General features: G+C 45.7%; 1 protein-coding gene across 1 annotated transcript in view; it reads left to right on the plus strand.

Annotated features, from left to right (window-relative positions):
• lama5 (laminin, alpha 5) overlaps positions 1 to 20,000 on the plus strand; it is a 324,122-nt gene that overhangs the window by 191,439 nt on the left and 112,683 nt on the right. The window contains 4 exon segments of the mRNA XM_065005098.1: positions 6,135 to 6,164; positions 6,167 to 6,335; positions 13,271 to 13,415; positions 17,028 to 17,168. Coding sequence (XP_064861170.1) covers positions 6,135 to 6,164; positions 6,167 to 6,335; positions 13,271 to 13,415; positions 17,028 to 17,168 — 485 coding nt within the window.

Raw genomic sequence — 20,000 nt, forward strand, 5'->3', positions numbered from 1 at the left:
CCCAGCCTAAAATCTCAAACAGCAAGCAATGCAGGTGTAGAAGCACGGTGGCTAGGAAAAACTCCCTAGAAAGGCCAAAACCTAGGAAGAAACCTAGAGAGGAGCCAGGTTATGTGGGGTGGCCAGTCCTCTTCTGGCTGTGCCGGGTGGAGATTACAACAGAACATGGCCAAGATGTTCAAATGTTCATAAATGACCAGCATGGTCCAATAATAATCAGGCAGAACAGTTGAAACTGGAGCAGCAGCACGGCCAGGTGGACTGGGGACAGCAAGGAGTCATCATGTCAGGTAGTCCTGAAGCATGGTCCAAGGGATCATGTCCTCCAAGAGAAAGAGAGAATTAGAGAGAGCACACTTAAATTCACACAGGACACCGGATAAGACAGGAGAAGTACTCCAGATATAACAAACTGACCCTAGCCCCCCGACACATAAAAGACTGCAGCATAAATACTGGGGGCTGAGACAGGAGGGGTCAGGAGACACTGTGGCCCCATCCGAGGACACCCCCGGACAGGGCCAAACAGGAAGGATATAACCCCACCCACTTTGCCAAAGCACAGCCCCCACACCACTAGAGGGATATCTTCAACCACCAACTTACCATCCTGAGACAAGGCTGAGTATAGCCCACAAAGATCTCCGCCACGGCACAACCCAAGGGGGGGGGGGGGCGCCAACCCAGACAGGATGATCACATCAGTGACTCAACCCACTCAGGTGACGCACCCCTCCCAGGGACGGTATGAGAGAGCCCCAGTAAGCCAGTGACTCAGCCCCTGTAATAGGGTTAGAGACAGAGAATCCCAGTGGAAAGAGGGGAACCGGCCAGGCAAAGACAGCAAGGGCGGTTCGTTGCTCCAGAGCCTTTCCGTTCACCTTCCCACTCCTGGGCCAGACTACACTCAATCATATGACCCACTGAAGAGATTAGTCTTCAGTAAAGACTTAAAGGTTGAGACCGAGTTTGCGTCTCTCACATGGGTAGGCAGACCGTTCCATAAAAATTGAGCTCTATAGGAGAAGGCCCTGCCTCCAGCTGTTTGCTTAGAAATTCTGGGGACAATTAGGAGGCCTGCGTCTTGTGACCATAGCGTACGTGTAGGTATGTACGGCAGGACCAAATCAGAGAGATAGGTAGGAGCAAGCCCATGTAATGCTTTGTAGGTTAGCAGTAAAACCTTGAAATCAACCCTTGCTTTGACAGGAAGCCAGTGTAGAGAGGCTATCACCTGAGTTATATGATCAAATTTTTGGGTTCTAGTCAGGATTCTAGCAGCCGTATTCAGCACTAACTGAAGTTTATTTAGTGCTTTATCCGGGTAGCCAGAAAGTAGAGCATTGCAGTAGTTTTACCGAGAAGTAACAAAAGCATGGATACATTTTTCTGCATCATTTTTGGACAGAAAGTTTCTTATTTTTTGCAATGTTACGTAGGTGGAAAAAAGCTGTCCTTGAAACAGTCTTGATATGTTCGTCAAAAGAGAGATCAGGGTCCAGAGTAACGCTGAGGTCCTTCACAGTTTTATTTGAGACGACTGTACAACCATTAAGATTAATTGTCAGATTCAACAGAAGATCTCTTTGTTTCTTGGGACCTAGAACAAGCATCTCTGTTTTGTACGAGTTTAAAAGTAGAACGTTTGCAGCCATCCACTTCCTTATGTCTGAAACACATGCTTCTAGCGAGGGCAATTTTGGGGCTTCACCATGTTTCATTGAAATGTACAGCTGTGTGTCATCCGCATAGCAGTGAAAGTTAACATTATGTTTTCGAATGACATCCCCAAGAGGTAGAATATATAGTGAAATCAATAGTGGTCCTAAAACGGAACCTTGAGGAACACCGAAATTTACAGTTGATTTGTCAGAGGACAAACCATTCACAGAGACAAACTGATATCTTTCCGACAGATAAGATCTAAACCAGGCCAGAACTTGTCTGTGTAGACCAATTTGGGTTTCCAATCTCTCCAAAAGAATGTGGTGATCGATGGTATCAAAAGCAGCACTAAGGTCTAGGAGCACGAGGACAGATGCAGAGCCTCGGTCTGATGCCATTAAAAGGTAATTTACCACCTTTACAAGTGCAGTCTCAGTGCTATGATGGGGTCTAAAACCAGACTGAAGCATTTCGTATACATTGTTTGTCTTCAGGAAGGCAGTGAGTTGCTGCGTAACAGCCCTTTCTAAAATTTTTGAGAGGAATGGAAGATTCGATATAGGCCCATAGTTTTTTATATTTTCTGGGTCAAGGTTTGGCTTTTTCAAGAGAGGCTTTATTACTGCCACTTTTAGTGAGTTTGGTACACATCCAGTGGATAGAGAGCCGTTTATTATGTTCAACATAGGAGGTCCAAGCACAGGAAGCAGCTCTTTCAGTAGTTTAGTTGGAATAGGGTCCAGTATGCAGCTTGAAGGTTTAGAGGCCATGATTATTTTCATCATTGTGTCAAGAGATATAGTACTAAAACACTTGAGTGTCTCTCTTGATCCTAGGTCCTGGCAGAGTTGTGCAGACTCAGGACAACTGAGCTTTGAAGGAATACGGAGATTTAAAGAGGAGTCCGTAATTTGCTTTCTAATAATCTTTTCCTCAAAGAAGTTCATGAATTTATCACTGCTAAAGTGAAAGCCATCCTCTCTTGGGGAATGCTGCTTTTTAGTTAGCTTTGCGACAGTATCAAAAAGGAATTTAAAATGGTGGTCCGATAGTCCAGGATTATGAGGAAAAACATTAAGATCCACAACATTTATTCCATGGGACAAAACTAGGTCCAGAGTATGACTGTGACAGTGAGTGGGTCCAGAGACATGTTGGACAAAACCCACTGAGTCGATGATGGCTCCGAAAGCCTTTTGGAGTGGGTCTGTGGACTTTTCCATGTGAATATTAAAGTCACCAAAGATTAGAATATTATCTGCTATGACTACAAGGTCCGATAGGAATTCAGGGAACTCAATGAGGAACGCTGTATGTGGCCCAGGAGGCCTGTAAACAGTAGCTATAAAAAGTGATTGAGTAGGCTGCATAGATTTCATGACTAGAAGTTCAAAAGACGAGACTGGGATACAGGAGGAGACTGGGATAAGGGAGGAGACTAGGAGACTGGGATACGGGAGGAGACTGGGATAAGTGAAGAGAATGGGATAAGGGAGGAGACTGGGATACAGGAGGAGACTGGGATAAGGGAGGAGACTGGGATAAGTGAAGAGACTGGGATAAGGGAGGAGACTGGGATACAGGAGGAGACTGGGATAAGGGAGGAGACTAGGAGACTGGGATACGGGAGGACACTGGGATAAGGGAGGAGACTGGGATAAGGGAGGAGACTAGGAGACTGGGATACGGGAGGACACTGGGATAATGGAGGAGACTGGGAAACAGGAGGAGACTGGGATAAGGGAGGAGACTGGGATACGGGAGGACACTGGGATAAGTGAAGAGACTGGGATAAGGGAGGAGACTGGGATACAGGAAGAGACTGGGATAAGGGAGGAGACTAGGAGACTGGGATACGGGAGGAGACTGGGATAAGTGAAGAGACTGGGATACGGGAGGAGACTGGGATAAGTGAAGAGACTGGGATAAGGGAGGAGACTGGGATACAGGAGGAGACTGGGATAAGGGAGGAGACTGGGATAAGTGAAGAGACTGGGATAAGGGAGGAGACTGGGATACAGGAGGAGACTGGGATAAGGGAGGAGCCTAGGAGACTGGGATACGGGAGGACACTGGGATAAGGGAGGAGACTGGGATAAGGGATGAGACTAGGAGACTGGGATACGGGAGGACACTGGGATAATGGAGGAGACTGGGATACAGGAGGAGACTGGGATAAGGGAGGAGACTAGGAGACTGGGATACGGGAGGACACTGGGATAAGGGAGGAGACTGGGATACAGGAGGAGACTGGGATAAGGGAGGAGACTGGGATAAGTGAAGAGACTGGGATAAGGGAGGAGACTGTGATACAGGAGGAGACTGGGATAAGGGAGGAGACTAGGAGACTGGGATACGGGAGGAGACTGGGATAAGGGAGGAGACTAGGAGACTGGGATACGGGAGGAGACTGGGATAAGGGAGGAGACTGGGATAAGGGAGGAGACTAGGAGACTGGGATACGGGAGGAGACTGGGATAAGTGAGGAGACTAGGAGACTGGGATACGGGAGGAGACTGGGATAAGGGAGGAGACTAGGAGACTGGGATACGGGAGGAGACTGGGATAAGGGAGGAGGGTAGGAGACTGGGATACGGGAGGAGACTGGGATAAGTGAGGAGACTAGGAGACTGGGATACGGGAGGAGACTGGGATACGGGAGGAGACTGGGATAAGGGAGGAGACTAGGAGACTGGGATACGGGAGGAGACTGGGATAAGGGAGGAGACTAGGAGACTGGGATACGGGAGGAGACTGGGATACGGGAGGACACTGGGATAATGGAGAAGACTGGGATACAGGAGGAGACTGGGATAAGGGAGGAGACTAGGAGACTGGGATACGTGAGGAGACTGGGATAAGGGAGGACACTGGGATAAATGTCTGGTACGTCCTCTATCTGTCTGTGCGTCCTCTCTATGCCAGGTCGCAATTGTAAATGAGAACATGTTCTCAACTTGCCTACCTGGTTAAATAAAGGTGAAATAAAAAATAAAAAATGTGTACTGTCTGTGTGTACTATACTGTCTGTGTGTACTATACTGTCTGTGTGTACTATACAGTCTGTGTGTACTATACTGTCTGTGTGTACTATACTGTCTGTGTGTACTATACTGTCTGTGTGTACTATGTTGTCTGTGTACTAAACTGTCTGTGTGTACTATACTGTCTGTGTGTACTATGTTGTCTGTGTACTAAACTGTCTGTGTGTACTATACTGTCTGTGTGTACTATACTGTCTGTGTACTATACTGTCTGTGTGTACTATACTGTCTGTGTGTACTATACAGTCTGTGTGTATTGTACTGCCTGTGTGTACTATGTTGTCTGTGTACTATACTGTCTGTGTGTACTATACTGTCTGTGTGTACTATACTGTCTGTGTACTATACTGTCTGTGTACTATACAGTCTGTGTGTACTATACAGTCTGTGTGTATTGTACTGTCTGTGTGTACTATACAGTCTGTGTGTACTATACTGTCTGTGTGTACTATACTGTCTGTGTGTACTATACTGTCTGTGTGTACTATGTTGTCTGTGTGTACTATACTGTCTGTGTGTACTATACTGTCTGTGTGTACTATACTGTATATGTGTATTATACTGTCTGTGTGTACTATACTGTCTGTGTGTACTATGTTGTCTGTGTGTACTATACTGTCTGTGTGTACTATACTGTCTGTGTGTACTATACTGTCTGTGTGTACTATACTGTATATGTGTATTATACTGTCTGTGTGTACTATACTGTATATGTGTACTATACTGTCTGTGTGTACTATACTGTCTGTGTGTACTATACTGTCTGTGTGTACTATACTGTATATGTGTATTATACTGTCTGTGTGTACTATACTGTCTGTGTGTACTATACTGTCTGTGTGTACTATACAGTCTGTGTGTACTATACTGTCTGTGTGTACTATACTGTCTGTGTGTACTATACTGTCTGTGTGTACTATACTGTCTGTGTGTACTATACAGTCTGTGTGTACTGTCTGTGTGTACTATGTTGTATGTGTGTACTATACTGTCTGTGTGTACTATACTGTCTGTGTGTACTATACTGTCTGTGTGTACTATACAGTCTGTGTGTACTATACTGTCTGTGTGTACTATGTTGTCTGTGTGTACTATACTGTCTGTGTGTACTATACTGTCTGTGTACTATACTGTCTGTCTGTACTTCTCAGTCTGTAGTAATGTGTATGACATGTCAGTGTACATATCTGTATATTGTGCGTGTACTGTCTGTGTGTGTGTGTGTGTACTGTGCTGTGTGTGTGTGTGTGTGTGTGTGTGTGTGTCTACAGGTATGATTGAATACTGTCTCTCCTCTACTCCCGCAGCGTGTCAGTGTGATACACCACTGTCTCTCCTCTCTATCTCAGTCTCTCCTCTCCTCTCCTGTCTGTGTGTCCTATCCTGTCCTGTCCTCCTCTCCTCTCCCTGTCCTCTCCTATGCAGCGTGTCAGTGTGGTACACGGCTGTGTGAGCCGTGACTGGAGACTGTATCTGCCCACCGTGGACCCTGCTCCCAGAGTGTATCCAGTGTGAGCCGCAGACGTGTGTGTCATCCTCTGGTGGCTGTGAGGTCTGCAACTGTTCCTATACTGGGGTCACCGCCCCCCCTACGTCTGCTGTGACTGTCGACAGTGGACAGTGCAGGTACAACTAACTAAAGTCCCGTGTACATACTGGGTTCTAGTGGGGTTCTGAGGTGGGGTTCTAGAGGCGGGGTTCTGAGGTGGGGTTCTAGAGGCGGGGTTCTAGAGGCGGTGTTCTGGTGTTCTGTCTAGTGTTCTATACGGTGTTCTGTGTGGCTGTCTGGGTTCTAGTGTACTAGAGGCGGTGTTCTAGAGGCGGTGTTCTAGAGGCGGTGTTCTATCGGTGTTCTCGGTGTTCTCAGTCTGTGAGTCTAATGTGTTCTGACATGTCAGTGTGTTCTAGAGGCGGGGTTCTGATCTAGGGCGTGTTCTAGAGGCGGTGTTCTGAGGCGGGGTTCTAGTGCGGTGTTCTGTGGCGGTGTTCTGTGGCGGGGTTCTAGAGGCGGGGTTCTAGAGGCGGGGTTCTACCGACAGTGGACAGTGCAGGTACAAGACTGGGATTAGCACCGACTGAGCTAAACTTCTGATGTAGGACATTCAATGCAGGTAAAAGGTAAACTCTGGGTTTGAAAAGGGGGTCGAATGTGCTTCACAAGACTAGTGTTGGGGCCACGCTGAGTAAAAGTCTAGATATTAGCTTTTATGGGTATCTGTGAGTCCGCCGGTTTCTGGCAAACTGCCTCTGCAGGAGCGTGGTTCAACCGCTTGTACTCTCCTAAAAACACCAAAAAAGGAAGTTGTCTATTTCTCTGTACTCATCTGAGGTTTTCTGAGACATTCTCTGACTTCTGTCATATTTACTCAGCTCCACTTGCCAAATCGTCAGTCTTTGCCTTCACCGGCAAGCTCTAAAATTAGGCCTAGGGATAAAACGGTCATTTATGTCCTCTGGTTATTCTGCCAGGAATATAGCTAGTAGTAGCTGGACCGGGTTGGTATTTTTCGTTGTGCTCTGAAATGCCAATGTGATGTGGAAGGGGACAAACTAGGCCACTTGTAGAGAGAGCAAAACAGTGACTTTAGAGTGTTGCTAGTCAAGAGATACAGGTAGAATGGACAATAGGTTATAGTTTGAGGAACAGTTTGAGGTCACAGTTTGAGGAAAGGTTTGAGGAACCGGTGTTTGAGGAACTGTTTGAGGAACTGTTTGAGGAACAGGGTTTGAGGAACAGTTTGATTACAGTTTGAGGAACAGTTTGAGGAACAGTTTGAGGAACAGTTTGATTACAGTTTGAGGAACAGTTTGAGGAACAGTTTGAGCTAATACGTTTGATTACAGTTTGAGGAACAGTTTGAATTACAGTTTGAGGTTACAGTTTGAGGTTACAGTTTGAAACAGTTTGAGGTTACAGTTTGATTACAGTTTGAGGAACAGTTTGAGGAACAGTTTGATTACAGTTTTAGGGTACAGTTTGAGGTTACAGTTTGAGGAACAGTTTGATTACAGTTTGAGGAGTTTGAGTTCAACAGTTTGAGGTTACAGTTTGAAAAACAGTTTGAGGTTAAGTTTGTCAGTTTGAGTTACAGTTTGAGGTTTTTTGAGGAACAGTTTGATTCAGTTTGACTTCTGTTACAGTTTGATTTACAGTTTGAGGTTACAGATTGAGATTTACAGTTTGAAGAACAGTTTGAGGAACAAGTTTGAAAGTTTGAGGCCAGGGATAAAATTACAGTTTGAGGAACAGTTTGATGTCCTTTGATTACAGTCAGTTTGATTCTTTGATTACAGTTTGAGGCCAGTTTGAGGTATAGTTTGAGGAGTAGTTTGACCGTTTGAGGTATTTTTACAGTTTGAGCTCTGAAATGCAGTTTGATGTTAAGTTTGGGACAAACTAGGCCACTTTGAGGTACAAAATTACAGTTTGACTTTGAGGTTACAGTTTGAGGAACAGTTTGAGAATGGACAATTTGAGTTATAGTTTGAGGAACAGTTTGAGGTCACAGTTTGAGGAACAGTTTGAGGTTACAGTTTGAGGAACTGTTTGAGGAACAGTTTGAGATTACAGTTTGAGAACAGTTTGAGGAACAGTTTGAGGAACAGTTTGAGGTTACAGTTTGAGGAACAGTTTGATTACAGTTTGAGGAACAGTTTGAGGAACAGTTTGAGGAACAGTTTGAGGTTACAGTTTGAGGTTACAGTTTGATGTTACAGTTTGAGGAACAGTTTGAGGTTACAGTTTGAGGAACAGTTTGAGGTTACAGTTTGAGGTTACAGTTTGAGGTTACAGTTTGAGGAACAGTTTGATTACAGTTTGAGGAACAGTTTGAGGTTACAGTTTGAGGAACAGTTACAGTTTGAGGAACAGTTTGAGGAACAGTTTGAGGAACAGTTTGATTACAGTTTGAGGAACAGTTTGATTACAGTTTGAGGTTACAGTTTGAGGTTACAGTTTGAGGAACAGTTTGAGGTTACAGTTTGATTACAGTTTGAGGAACAGTTTGAGGAACAGTTTGATTACAGTTTGAGGAACAGTTTGAGGTTACAGTTTGAGGAACAGTTTGATTACAGTTTGAGGTACAGTTTGAGGAACAGTTTGAGGTTACAGTTTGAGGAACAGTTTGAGGTTACAGTTTGAGGAACAGTTTGAGGTTACAGTTTGAGGTTACAGTTTGAGGAACAGTTTGAGATTACAGTTTGAGGAACAGTTTGAGATTACAGTTTGAGGTTACAGTTTGAGGATACAGATTGAGATTACAGTTTGAGGAACAGTTTGAGGAACAGTTTGAGGTTACAGTTTGAGGAACAGTTTGAGGTTACAGTTTGAGGAACAGTTTGAGGTTACAGTTTGAGGTTACAGTTTGAGGAACAGTTTGAGGTTACAGTTTGAGGAACAGTTTGAGATTACAGTTTGAGGTTACAGTTTGAGGAACAGTTTGAGATTACAGTTTGAGGAACAGTTTGATTACAGTTTGATTACAGTTTGAGGAACAGTTTGAGGAACAGTTTGAGGTTACAGTTTGAGGAACAGTTTGAGGTACAGTTTGATTACAGTTTGAGGAACAGTTTGAGGTTACAGTTTGAGGAACAGTTTGAGGAACAGTTTGAGGTTACAGTTTGATGTTACAGTTTGAGGAACAGTTTGAGGTTACAGTTTGAGGAACAGTTTGAGGTTACAGTTTGAGGAACAGTTTGAGGAACAGTTTGAGATTACAGTTTGAGATTACAGTTTGAGGAACAGTTTGAGGAACAGTTTGAGGTTACATTTTGAGGAACAGTTTGAGATTACAGTTTGAGATTACAGTTTGAGGAACAGTTTGAGGAACAGTTTGAGGTTACAGTTTGAGGTTACAGTTTGATGTTACAGTTTGAGGAACAGTTTGAGGTTACAGTTTGAGGAACAGTTTGAGGTTACAGTTTGAGGTTACAGTTTGAGGTTACAGTTTGAGGAACAGTTTGAGGTTACAGTTTGAGGTTACAGTTTGAGGTTACAGTTTGAGGAACAGTTTGAGGTTACAGTTTGATGTTACAGTTTGAGGAACAGTTTGAGGAACAGTTTGAGGTTACAGTTTGATGTTACAGTTTGAGGAACAGTTTGAGGTCACCGTTTGAGGTTACAGTTTGAGGTCACAGTTTCCCCTCCTCTCTCCCCTCCCCTCCTCCTCTCCCCCTTCCCTATCTCCCCTCCTGTTTCCCCTCCTCTCCCCTCCCCTCCTCCTCTCCCCCTTCCCTCTTCCCTCTCTCCTCTCCCCTTTCCCCTCTCCTCCTCTCCCTCTCCCCTTTCCCCTCTCCTCCTCTCCCTCTCCCCTTTCTCCTCTCCTCCTCTCCCTCTCCCCTTTCCCCTCTCCTCCTCTCCCTTTCTCCTCTCCTCCTCTCCCTCTCCCCTTTCCCCTCTCCTCCTCTCCCTCTCCCCTTTCTCCTCTTCTCTCCCCTCCCCTCCTCCCTCTCCCCTTTCCCCTCTCCTCCTCTCCCTCTCCCCTTTCTCCTCTTCTCTCCCCTCCCCTCCTCCCTCCCCTCTCTCCCCTCCTCTCCTCCTCTCCCCCTCCTCTCCCCCTTCCCTCTTCCCTCTCTCCTCTCTCCCTCTCCCTCTCCCCTCCCTCCCTCTCCCCTTTCTCCTCTTCTCTCCCCTCCCCTCCTCATCTCTCCCTCCCCTCTCTCCCCTCCCCTCCTCCTCTCTCCCTCCCCTCTCCTCTCTCCCTCCCCTCTCTCCCCTCTCCTCTCCCCCTCCCCTTTCCCTCTCCCCCTCCCCTTTCTCCCTCTCCCCTTTCTCCCCCTCCCCTTTCCCCTCCTCTCTCCCCTCCCCTCCTCCTCTCCCCCTTCCCTCTCTCCCCTCCTCTCCTCCCTCCTCTCCTCTCTCCCCTCCCCTCCTTCTCTCCCCCTTCCCTCTCCCCTCCCCTCCTCCTCTTTCTCCCCCTCCCCTTTCCCCTCCTCTCTCCTCTCCCCTCCCCTCCTCCTCTCCCCCCCCTTCCCTCTCTCCCCTCCTCTCCTCTCTCCCCTCCCCTCCTCCTCTCCCCCTTCCATCTCTCCCCTCCCCTTTCCCCTCCTCTCTCCCCTCCTCTCCCCCTCCCCTTTCCCCTCCTCTCCCCCTCCCCTTTCCCCTCCTCTCTCCTTTCCTTTTTTTCCCTCCTCCTCTCCTTTCCCCTCCTCTCCCCTCCCTCTCCCCTCTCCCCTCCCCTTCCATCTCTCCCCTCCCCTTTCCCCTCCTCTCCCCTCCTCTCTCCCCTCCTCTCCTCTCTCCCTCCCCTTCCATCTCTCCCCTCCTCTCCTCTCTCCCCACCCCCTTCCATCTCTCCCCCTCCCCTTTCCCCTCCTCTCTCCCGTCCACCCCCTCCCCTTTCCCCTCCTCTCTCCCCTCCCCTTTCCCTTCCTCCTCTCCTTTCCCCTCCTCTCTCCCCTCCCCTTCCATCTCTCCCCTCCCCTTTCCCCTCCTCTCTCCCATCCACCCCCTCCCCTTTCCCCTCCTCTCTCCTCTCCCCTCCCCCCTTTCCCTTCCTCCTCTCCTTTCCCCTCCTCTCTCCCCTCCCCTTCCATCTCTCCCCTCCCCTTTCCCCTCCTCTCTCCCGTCCACCCCCTCCCCTTTCCCCTCCTCTCTCCCCTCCCCTTTCCCCTCCTCCTCTCCTTTTCCCTCCTCTCCCCTCCTCTCTCCCCTCCTCTCCCCTCCAATCCACTGTGAGCATCCAGACATAAAGACATTCTGCAGTAGTGTGTCACATTCCTCTGTGGTCTCTGTCCTGACAAGACATGTCTGTAAAGCTGCTTCTATCAGCTCTCAGTAGGCCTCTTATATCAGCCTGCTGTCTGGGCTACTGATACCAGACACTGATAACACACGCTGACACAGATGCACGTACAGAGCAACACAGCCAAACGTGTAGCGTGATTATTTTCATTGGAAAACACTGACCACTGAAAACAACACCACAACAACATGGACTGTGATATTACCTGACCACTGAAAACAACATGGACTGTGATATTACCTGACCACTGAAAACAAAACAACATGGACTGTGATATTACCTGACCACTGAAAACACCACAACAACATGGACTGTGATATTACCTGACCACTGAAAACAACATGGACTGTGATAATATCTGACCACTGAAAACAACATGGACTGTGATAATATCTGACCACTGAAAACAACATGGACTGTGATAATATCTGACCACTGAAAACACCACAACATGGACTGTGATATTACCTGACCACTGAAAACACCACAACAACATGGACTGTGATATTACCTGACCACTGAAAACACCACAACATGGACTGTGATATTACCTGACCACTGAAAACACCACAACATGGACTGTGATATTACCTGACCACTGAAAACACCACAACATGGACTGTGATATTACCTGACCACTGAAAACACCACAACATGGACTGTGATATTACCTGACCACTGAAAACAACATGGACTGTGATATTACCTGACCACTGAAAACAACACAACAACATGGACTGTGATATTACCTGACCACTGAAAACACCACAACATGGACTGTGATATTACCACTGAAAACACCACAACAACATGGACTGTGATATTACCTGACCACTGAAAACAACACAACAACATGGACTGTGATATTACCTGACCACTGAAAACACCACAACATGGACTGTGATATTACCTGACCACAAAACACCACAACAACATGGACTGTGATATTACCTGACCACTACTGTGATATTACCTGACCACTGAAAACACCACAACATGGACTGTGATACCTGACCACTGAAAACAACATGGACTGTGATATTACCTGACCACTGAAAACACCACAACATGGACTGTGATATTACCTGACCACTGAAAACACCACAACAACATGGACTGTGATATTACCTGACCACTGAAAACAACACAACAACATGGACTGTGATATTACCTGACCACTGAAAACAACACCACAACATGGACTGTGATATTACCTGACCACTGAAAACAACACAACAACATGGACTGTGATATTACCTGACCACTGAAAACAACACAACAACATGGACTGTGATATTACCTGACCACTGAAAACAACACCACAACATGGACTGTGATGTTATCTGACCACTGAAAACACCACAACAACATGGACTGTGATATTACCTGACCACTGAAAACAACACCACAACATGGACTGTGATATTACCTGACCGCTGAAAACAACACAACAACATGGACTGTGATATTACCTGACCGCTGAAAACACCACAACATGGACTGTGATATTACCTGACCACTGAAAACACCACAACAACATGGACTGTGATTTTACCTGACCACTGAAAACAACATGGACTGTGATAATATCTGACCACTGAAAACACCACAACATGGACTGTGATATTACCTGACCACTGAAAACACCACAACAACATGGACTGTGATAATATCTGACCACTGAAAACACCACAACAACATGGACTGTGATAATATCTGACCACTGAAAACACCACAACAACATGGACTGTGATGTTACCTGACCACTGAAAACACCACGTTGGTTTGTTAATTTGTTTGTTTGTGATCATTCGCCAGATGCAAGAACAACATCATCGGTCGTCAGTGTGATCGCTGCAGCCCTGGTTTCTACGGTTACCCCAACTGTAGACCATGTGACTGCAACGAGGCGGGAACAGAGGAGGAGGTGTGTGACTCCTCCGTGGGGCGCTGCCTCTGCAAGGTGAGAACACTGTGTTCCTTATTTATCAGTCCTGGTAAACTTGACAGGTTGGTAAAGTTATCCTATTTTTGATGGTCATTAAAGGCAGATATAAAGGGGAAAAGGGGGGATACCAGTCAGTTATACAACAGAAAGGGAAAGGGGGGATACCAGTCAGTTATACAACAGAAAGGGGGATACCTAGTCAGTTGTCCAACAGAAAGGGGGATACCTAGTCAGTTGTCCAACAGAAAGGGGGATACCTAGTCAGTTGTACAACAGAAAGGGGGGATACCTAGTCAGTTGTACAACAGAAAGGGGGGATACCTAGTCAGTTATACAACAGAAAGGGGGGTCCCTTGTCAGTTGTCCAACAGAAAGGGTATACCAGTCAGTTATACAACAGAAAGGGGGATACCTAGTCAGTTGTACAACAGAAAGGGGGGATACCTAGTCAGTTGTACAACAGAAAGGGAAAGGGGGATATCTAGTTAGTTGTACAACAGAAAGGGGGATACCTAGTCAGTTGTCCAACAGAAAGGGGGATACCTAGTCAGTTATACAACAGAAAGGGGGGTACCTAGTCAGTTGTCCAACAGAAAGGGTATACCAGTCAGTTATACAACAGAAAGGGGGGGTACCTAGTCAGTTGTACAACAGAAAGGGGGATACCAGTCAGTTGTCCAACAGAAAGGGGGATACCAGTCAGTTGTCCAACAGAAAGGGGGGATACCAGTCAGTTGTCCAACAGAAAGAGGGATACCTAGTCAGTTGTACAACAGAAAGGGAAAGGGGGATACCTAGTCAGTTGTACAACAGAAAGGGGGATACCTAGTCAGTTGTACAACATAAAGGGGGGATACCTAGTCAGTTGTACAACAGAAAGGGAAAGGGGGATACCAGTCAGTTGTACAACATAAAGGGGGATACCTAGTCAGTTGTACAACAGAAAGGGGGGATACCTAGTCAGTTGTACAACAGAAAGGGGGGATACCTAGTCAGTTGTACAACAGAAAGGGGGATACCTAGTCAGTTGTACAACAGAAAGGGGGGATACCTAGTCAGTTGTACAACAGAAAGGGGGATACCTAGTCAGTTGTACAACAGAAAGGGGGGATACCTAGTCAGTTGTACAACAGAAAGGGGGGATACCTAGTCAGTTATACAACAGAAAGGGGGGATACCTAGTCAGTTGTACAACAGAAAGGGGGGATACCTAGTCAGTTGTACAACAGAAAGGAAAGGGGGATACCAGTCAGTTATACAACAGAAAGGAAAGGGGGATACCTAGTCAGTTGTACAACAGAAAGGGGGGATACCTAGTCAGTTGTACAACAGAAAGGAAAGGGGGATACCAGTCAGTTATACAACAGAAAGGAAAGGGGGATACCTAGTCAGTTGTACAACAGAAAGGGAAAGGGGGATACCTTGTACAACAGAAAGGGGGATACCTAGTTGTACAACAGAAAGGGGGATACCTAGTCAGTTGTACAACAGAAAGGGGGGATACCTAGTCAGTTGTACAACAGAAAGGGGGGATACCTAGTCAGTTGTACAACAGAAAGGGGGTACCAGAAAGGGGGATAGTCAGTTGTACAACAGAAAGGGGGATACCTAGTCAGTTGTACAACAGAAAGGGGGGGTACCTAGTCAGTTGTACAACAGAAAGGGGGGGTACCTAGTCAGTTGTACAACAGAAAGGGGGTACCTAGTCAGTTGTACAACAGAAAGGGGGATACCTAGTCAGTTGTACAACAGAAAGGGGGATACCTAGTCAGTTGTACAACAGAAAGGGGGATACCTAGTCAGTTGTACAACAGAAAGGGAAAGGGGGATACCTAGTCAGTTGTATAACAGAAAGAGGGATACCTAGTCAGTTGTACAACAGAAAGGGAAAGGGGGATACCTAGTCAGTTGTACAACAGAAAGGGGGATACCTAGTCAGTTGTACAACAGAAGGCTACCAGGAAGTACCACAATGACCAATGCTCTAACCACTAGGCTACCAGGAAGTACCACAATGACCAATGCTCTAACCACTAGGCTACCAGGAAGTACCACAATGACCAACACTCTAACCACTAGGCTACCAGGAAGTACCACAATGACCAGAAAGGGGGATACCTAGTCAGTTGTACAACAGAAAGGGGGATAAGTCAGGTCCAACAGAAAGGGGGGATACTCAGTTGTAAACACTAGGCTTGTACAACAGGAAGTACCACAATGACCAAATATGTTACAGAGAGTCGATCTCTGCCATAGATGCTCTGGATCAACCAATCAACAGGCAGCCTACATAATTCCCAATAACACTGTCAGCTCCATAATTCCCAACAACACTCCCAGCTCCATAATTCCCAACAACACTCCCAGCTCCATAATTCCCAACAACACTCCCAGCTCCATAATTCCCAACAACACTGTCAGCTCCATAATTCCCAACAACACTCCCAGCTCCATAATTCCCAACAACACTCCCAGCTCCATAATTCCCAACAACACTCCCAGCTCCATAATTCCCAACAACACTCCCAGCTCCATAATTCCCAACAACACTCCCAGCTCCATAATTCCCAACAACACTCCCAGCTCCATAATTCCCAACAACACTCCCAGCTCCATAATTCCCAACAACACTCCCAGCTCCATAATTCCCAACAACACTCTCAGCTCCATAATTCCCAATAACACGGTAAGCTACATAGCCTAATTCCAAAAGATTTAAATGCAGATTTCAACGAAACAGAGATCAGATGGTTGGCATGGATGCTGCAATGGACGTTTTACCAGTAAAACTTGAAGAACAGGCCGCTCGTTTACGATTGACAGTCATAAATGTGAAGGGAGGGTAAACTACATAGACACAAGGGAACAGGAGGTTCAGAACCGCAGCCTTAGGCAGCTACAGACAGAATTCTGTTAGCAGGAGACAAGGCTTTTAAAATACTAAATATAACACACAGGTAGAGATGTGATTCTGCAAGGAACAGACTCGTTACTTAACTAACTGCAATAGTATTTCAGTATTTAAACACAGAAACTCATTATATAGCTCCGTTACTCATAGAAGTAATATATTACTCACGAGTGATATTTTGATATGTCAACATATGCTCAGGTATCACATGAACGCACATAAGACATGTCAAAATGTGTAGAATTGGGATAAATTAGCTTTAAAACTGCAACCTTTTCTCTCCGTCCCATGTCAAAATGTGTAGAATTTGAATAAATTAGCTTTAAAACTGCAACCTTTTCTCTCCGTCCCATGTCAAAATGTGTAGAATTGGGATAAATTAGCTTTAAAACTGCAACCTTTTCTCTCCGTCCCATGTCAAAATGTGTAGAATTGCAGAAACTGATCTTAAACAGCTAAATGTTCTCTCAGCCAACAAAGAGGGGTGTGAACAGTTTCAACAGTTTGGGGTTACACCCATCGCAAGGTGTTTTTTACTACGCTGATAAATTACAATATCCATCCGAACCTTTGCCACCTAGGAAATGTGTGTGACCGAACCCTTCTCAAATAGTAGTCGAGTACCCCTGCACTAGACGAACAATGTTTCAGCCAGTAGTCACTTTCAACCTCTCAACAACATCATTGGCAACAAGACCTCCTTTTTCCCCCGACAGGAAAATGTCCAGGGTGGTCGTTGTGACCAGTGCAGAGTGGGAACCTTCCACCTTGACCCCACCAACCCTAAAGGCTGCACTTCCTGTTTCTGTTTCGGAGCCACCAACCGCTGTCGCAGCTCAGAGAAACGACGGACTGAGGTAGAGGGACAGTACAGCACACAGCGATTGGGTTTATATATTTCTGTATTTGCTAAACAGTTCCATATTTTGTCCACAGGTTCCCAGATTATATTACAACAGACGTAAAACTCAGATATACTTGTTTTGTGCTGCAACACAAATTAAACCTATTTTGACTCTGTCTTGAGTGGTTTAATTAAAGTGTGCTAATACGTATTAACAGTTATGTATAGTGATAACTGCCAAAATAATGCAAACACTTGAGTAAATGAGGGATATGAAGTACTGTATATTGAAAGTGGGTGGAGATTATTTACCTGGCAGACAAGTAGACAGGCGACTATATCCAGTATCCATATCCTGGTCTGTAATATTAACGCCTCCTGTAAAACCATCGTTCACTTGACATTATTATGAAGTATTTCACTGCTCGTCAATGTAAGACAGTTCTGGTACCATTAATTGACTAAATAGCAGTCTGGCAATTTAGCAGTCTTATGGCTTGGGGGTAGAAGAAGCCTGTTGGTCAGAGACCCGATTCTCCGGTACCATTTTCCGGACGGTAGCAGATTTAACAGTGCATGGGCTATCAAAATGACAAAATTAGGAATTTGCAAATAAATTCATTAAAAATTCTACAATGTGATTTTCTGGATTTCTTTTCTCATTTTGTCTGTCATAGTTGAAGTGTACCTATGATGAAAATTACAGGCCTCTCTCATCTTTTTAAGTGGGAGAACTTGCACAATTGGTGGCTGACTAGTATACTTGTTTTGCCCCACTGTAGTTATTTCCCCTGTTGTCCAGATGGGAGAGGGTGGTGTGGGGTGCACTTTAGATTGCGTCTGCTGTGGATCTGTTGGGGCGGAATGTGAATTGAAGGGGTTCCAGGGTGTCTGGGAAGATGGTGTTGACGTCATCACCAGCCTTTTCAAAGCACTTCATTAATAACAGATCTGAGTGCTTCAGGGCAGGAGTCATTAAGGCAGGTTACCTTGGAGCTCTTTGGAACAGGGAAAAATCGTGGTCAGCTTGAAACATTGTTGACATTCCAGACTGGGACAAGCAGAGATTGAAAATGTCTGTGAAGACACTTGCCAGCTGGTCCGAGAACTCGCCCTGGTATTCCCGGCCTTGTGATTGTTAACCTGTTTAAATGTTTTGCTCACATCGAGCTCATGAAGAGCGAGATCACACAGTCATCTGGAAAAACAGGGGCTTTCACTGTGGGGACGACATCGTCTATGCACTTATTGATGAAGTGCGTGACTGTTGTGGTTAACTCCTCAATTCCATGGGATGAATCCTGGAACATATCCCAGAGCTTTAGTTTGGAAACAGGAAGCAGGAGAATGGAGTCATGGTCAGATTTGCTGCAGGGAAGAGGAGCGAGGGCCTTGTATGGGTTTCTGTGGGTTGAGTTTTAAGCGCCCCTAGTGGCGCAGAAGAGGTAGAAGTGAGGTAGGACCGTTTTAACTCTCCCCGAGTTAAAGTCTCCGCCCACCAGAAACGCTGCCTCTGGGTGAACGGTTTCTTGATTTTTTATGGCCTCATACAGTTTGTTGAGTTCCAGAGCGATGTTGGCTTGAGGAGGGATGTTAAACAGCCGTGATAATTACGGACGAAGTTCTTACGTAGGTAGCGTCATCATCCAGCCACGTTTCAGTAAGACATATAGCAGCTTTTCAAGTCTGTTTTTATGTTTTTATTTAACCTTTATTTAACCAGGCAAGTCAGTTAAGAACAAATTCTTATTTTCAATGACGGCCTAGGAACAGTGGGTTAACTGCCTGTTCAGGGGCAGAATGACAGATTTGTACCTTGTCAGCTCGGGGGGATTTGAACTTGCAACCTTCCGGTTACTAGTCTCTCTGATAGGAGACTCTCGAACAAAGCTCATCCATCTTATTCTCCAGTGACTGGACAATGTGACAATAGAACGGAGGGGATTCGGTTTTCTCTTCGCCTCAATTTCACCTGGTTGTCCTTCTGGAAGGTTCTCCCATCTCCACGAAGGAACTCTAGAGCTCTGTCAGAGTCACCATCAGGTTCTTGGTCACTTCCCTGACCAAGGCCCTTCTCCCCCGATTGCTCAGATTGGCCGTGCTGCCAGCTCTAGGAAGAGTCTTGGTGGTTCCAAACATCTTCCATTTAAGAATGTTGGAGGCCACTGTGTTCTTGGTTCCAAACATCTTCCATTTAAGAATGTTGGAGGCCACTGTGTTCTTGGTTCCAAACATCTTCCATTTAAGAATGTTGGAGGCCACTGTGTTCTTGGTTCCAAACATCTTCCATTTAAGAATGTTGGAGGCCACTGTGTTCTTGGTTCCAAACATCTTCCATTTAAGAATGTTGGAGGCCACTGTGTTCTTGGTTCCAAACATCTTCCATTTAAGAATGTTGGAGGCCACTGTGTTCTTGGTTCCAAACATCTTCCATTTAAGAATGTTGGAGGCCACTGTGTTCTTGGTTCCAAACTTCTTCCATTTAAGAATGTTGGAGGCCACTGTGTTTTTGGTTCCAAACATCTTCCATTTAAGAATGTTGGAGGCCACTGTGTTCTTGGTTCCAAACATCTTCCATTTAAGAATGATGGAGGCCACTGTGTTCTTGGTTCCAAACATCTTCCATTTAAGAATGTTGGAGGCCACTGTGTTCTTGGTTCCAAACATCTTCCATTTAAGAATGTTGGAGGCCACTGTGTTCTTGGTTCCAAACATCTTCCATTTAAGAATGTTGGAGGCCACTGTGTTCTTGGTTCCAAACATCTTCCATTTAAGAATGATGGAGGCCACTGTGTTCTTGGTTCCAAACATCTTCCATTTAAGAATGTTGGAGGCCACTGTGTTC

Source organism: Oncorhynchus nerka, linkage group LG20 (genome assembly GCF_034236695.1).
Source record: "Oncorhynchus nerka isolate Pitt River linkage group LG20, Oner_Uvic_2.0, whole genome shotgun sequence".
Lineage (NCBI taxonomy): Eukaryota > Metazoa > Chordata > Actinopteri > Salmoniformes > Salmonidae > Oncorhynchus > Oncorhynchus nerka.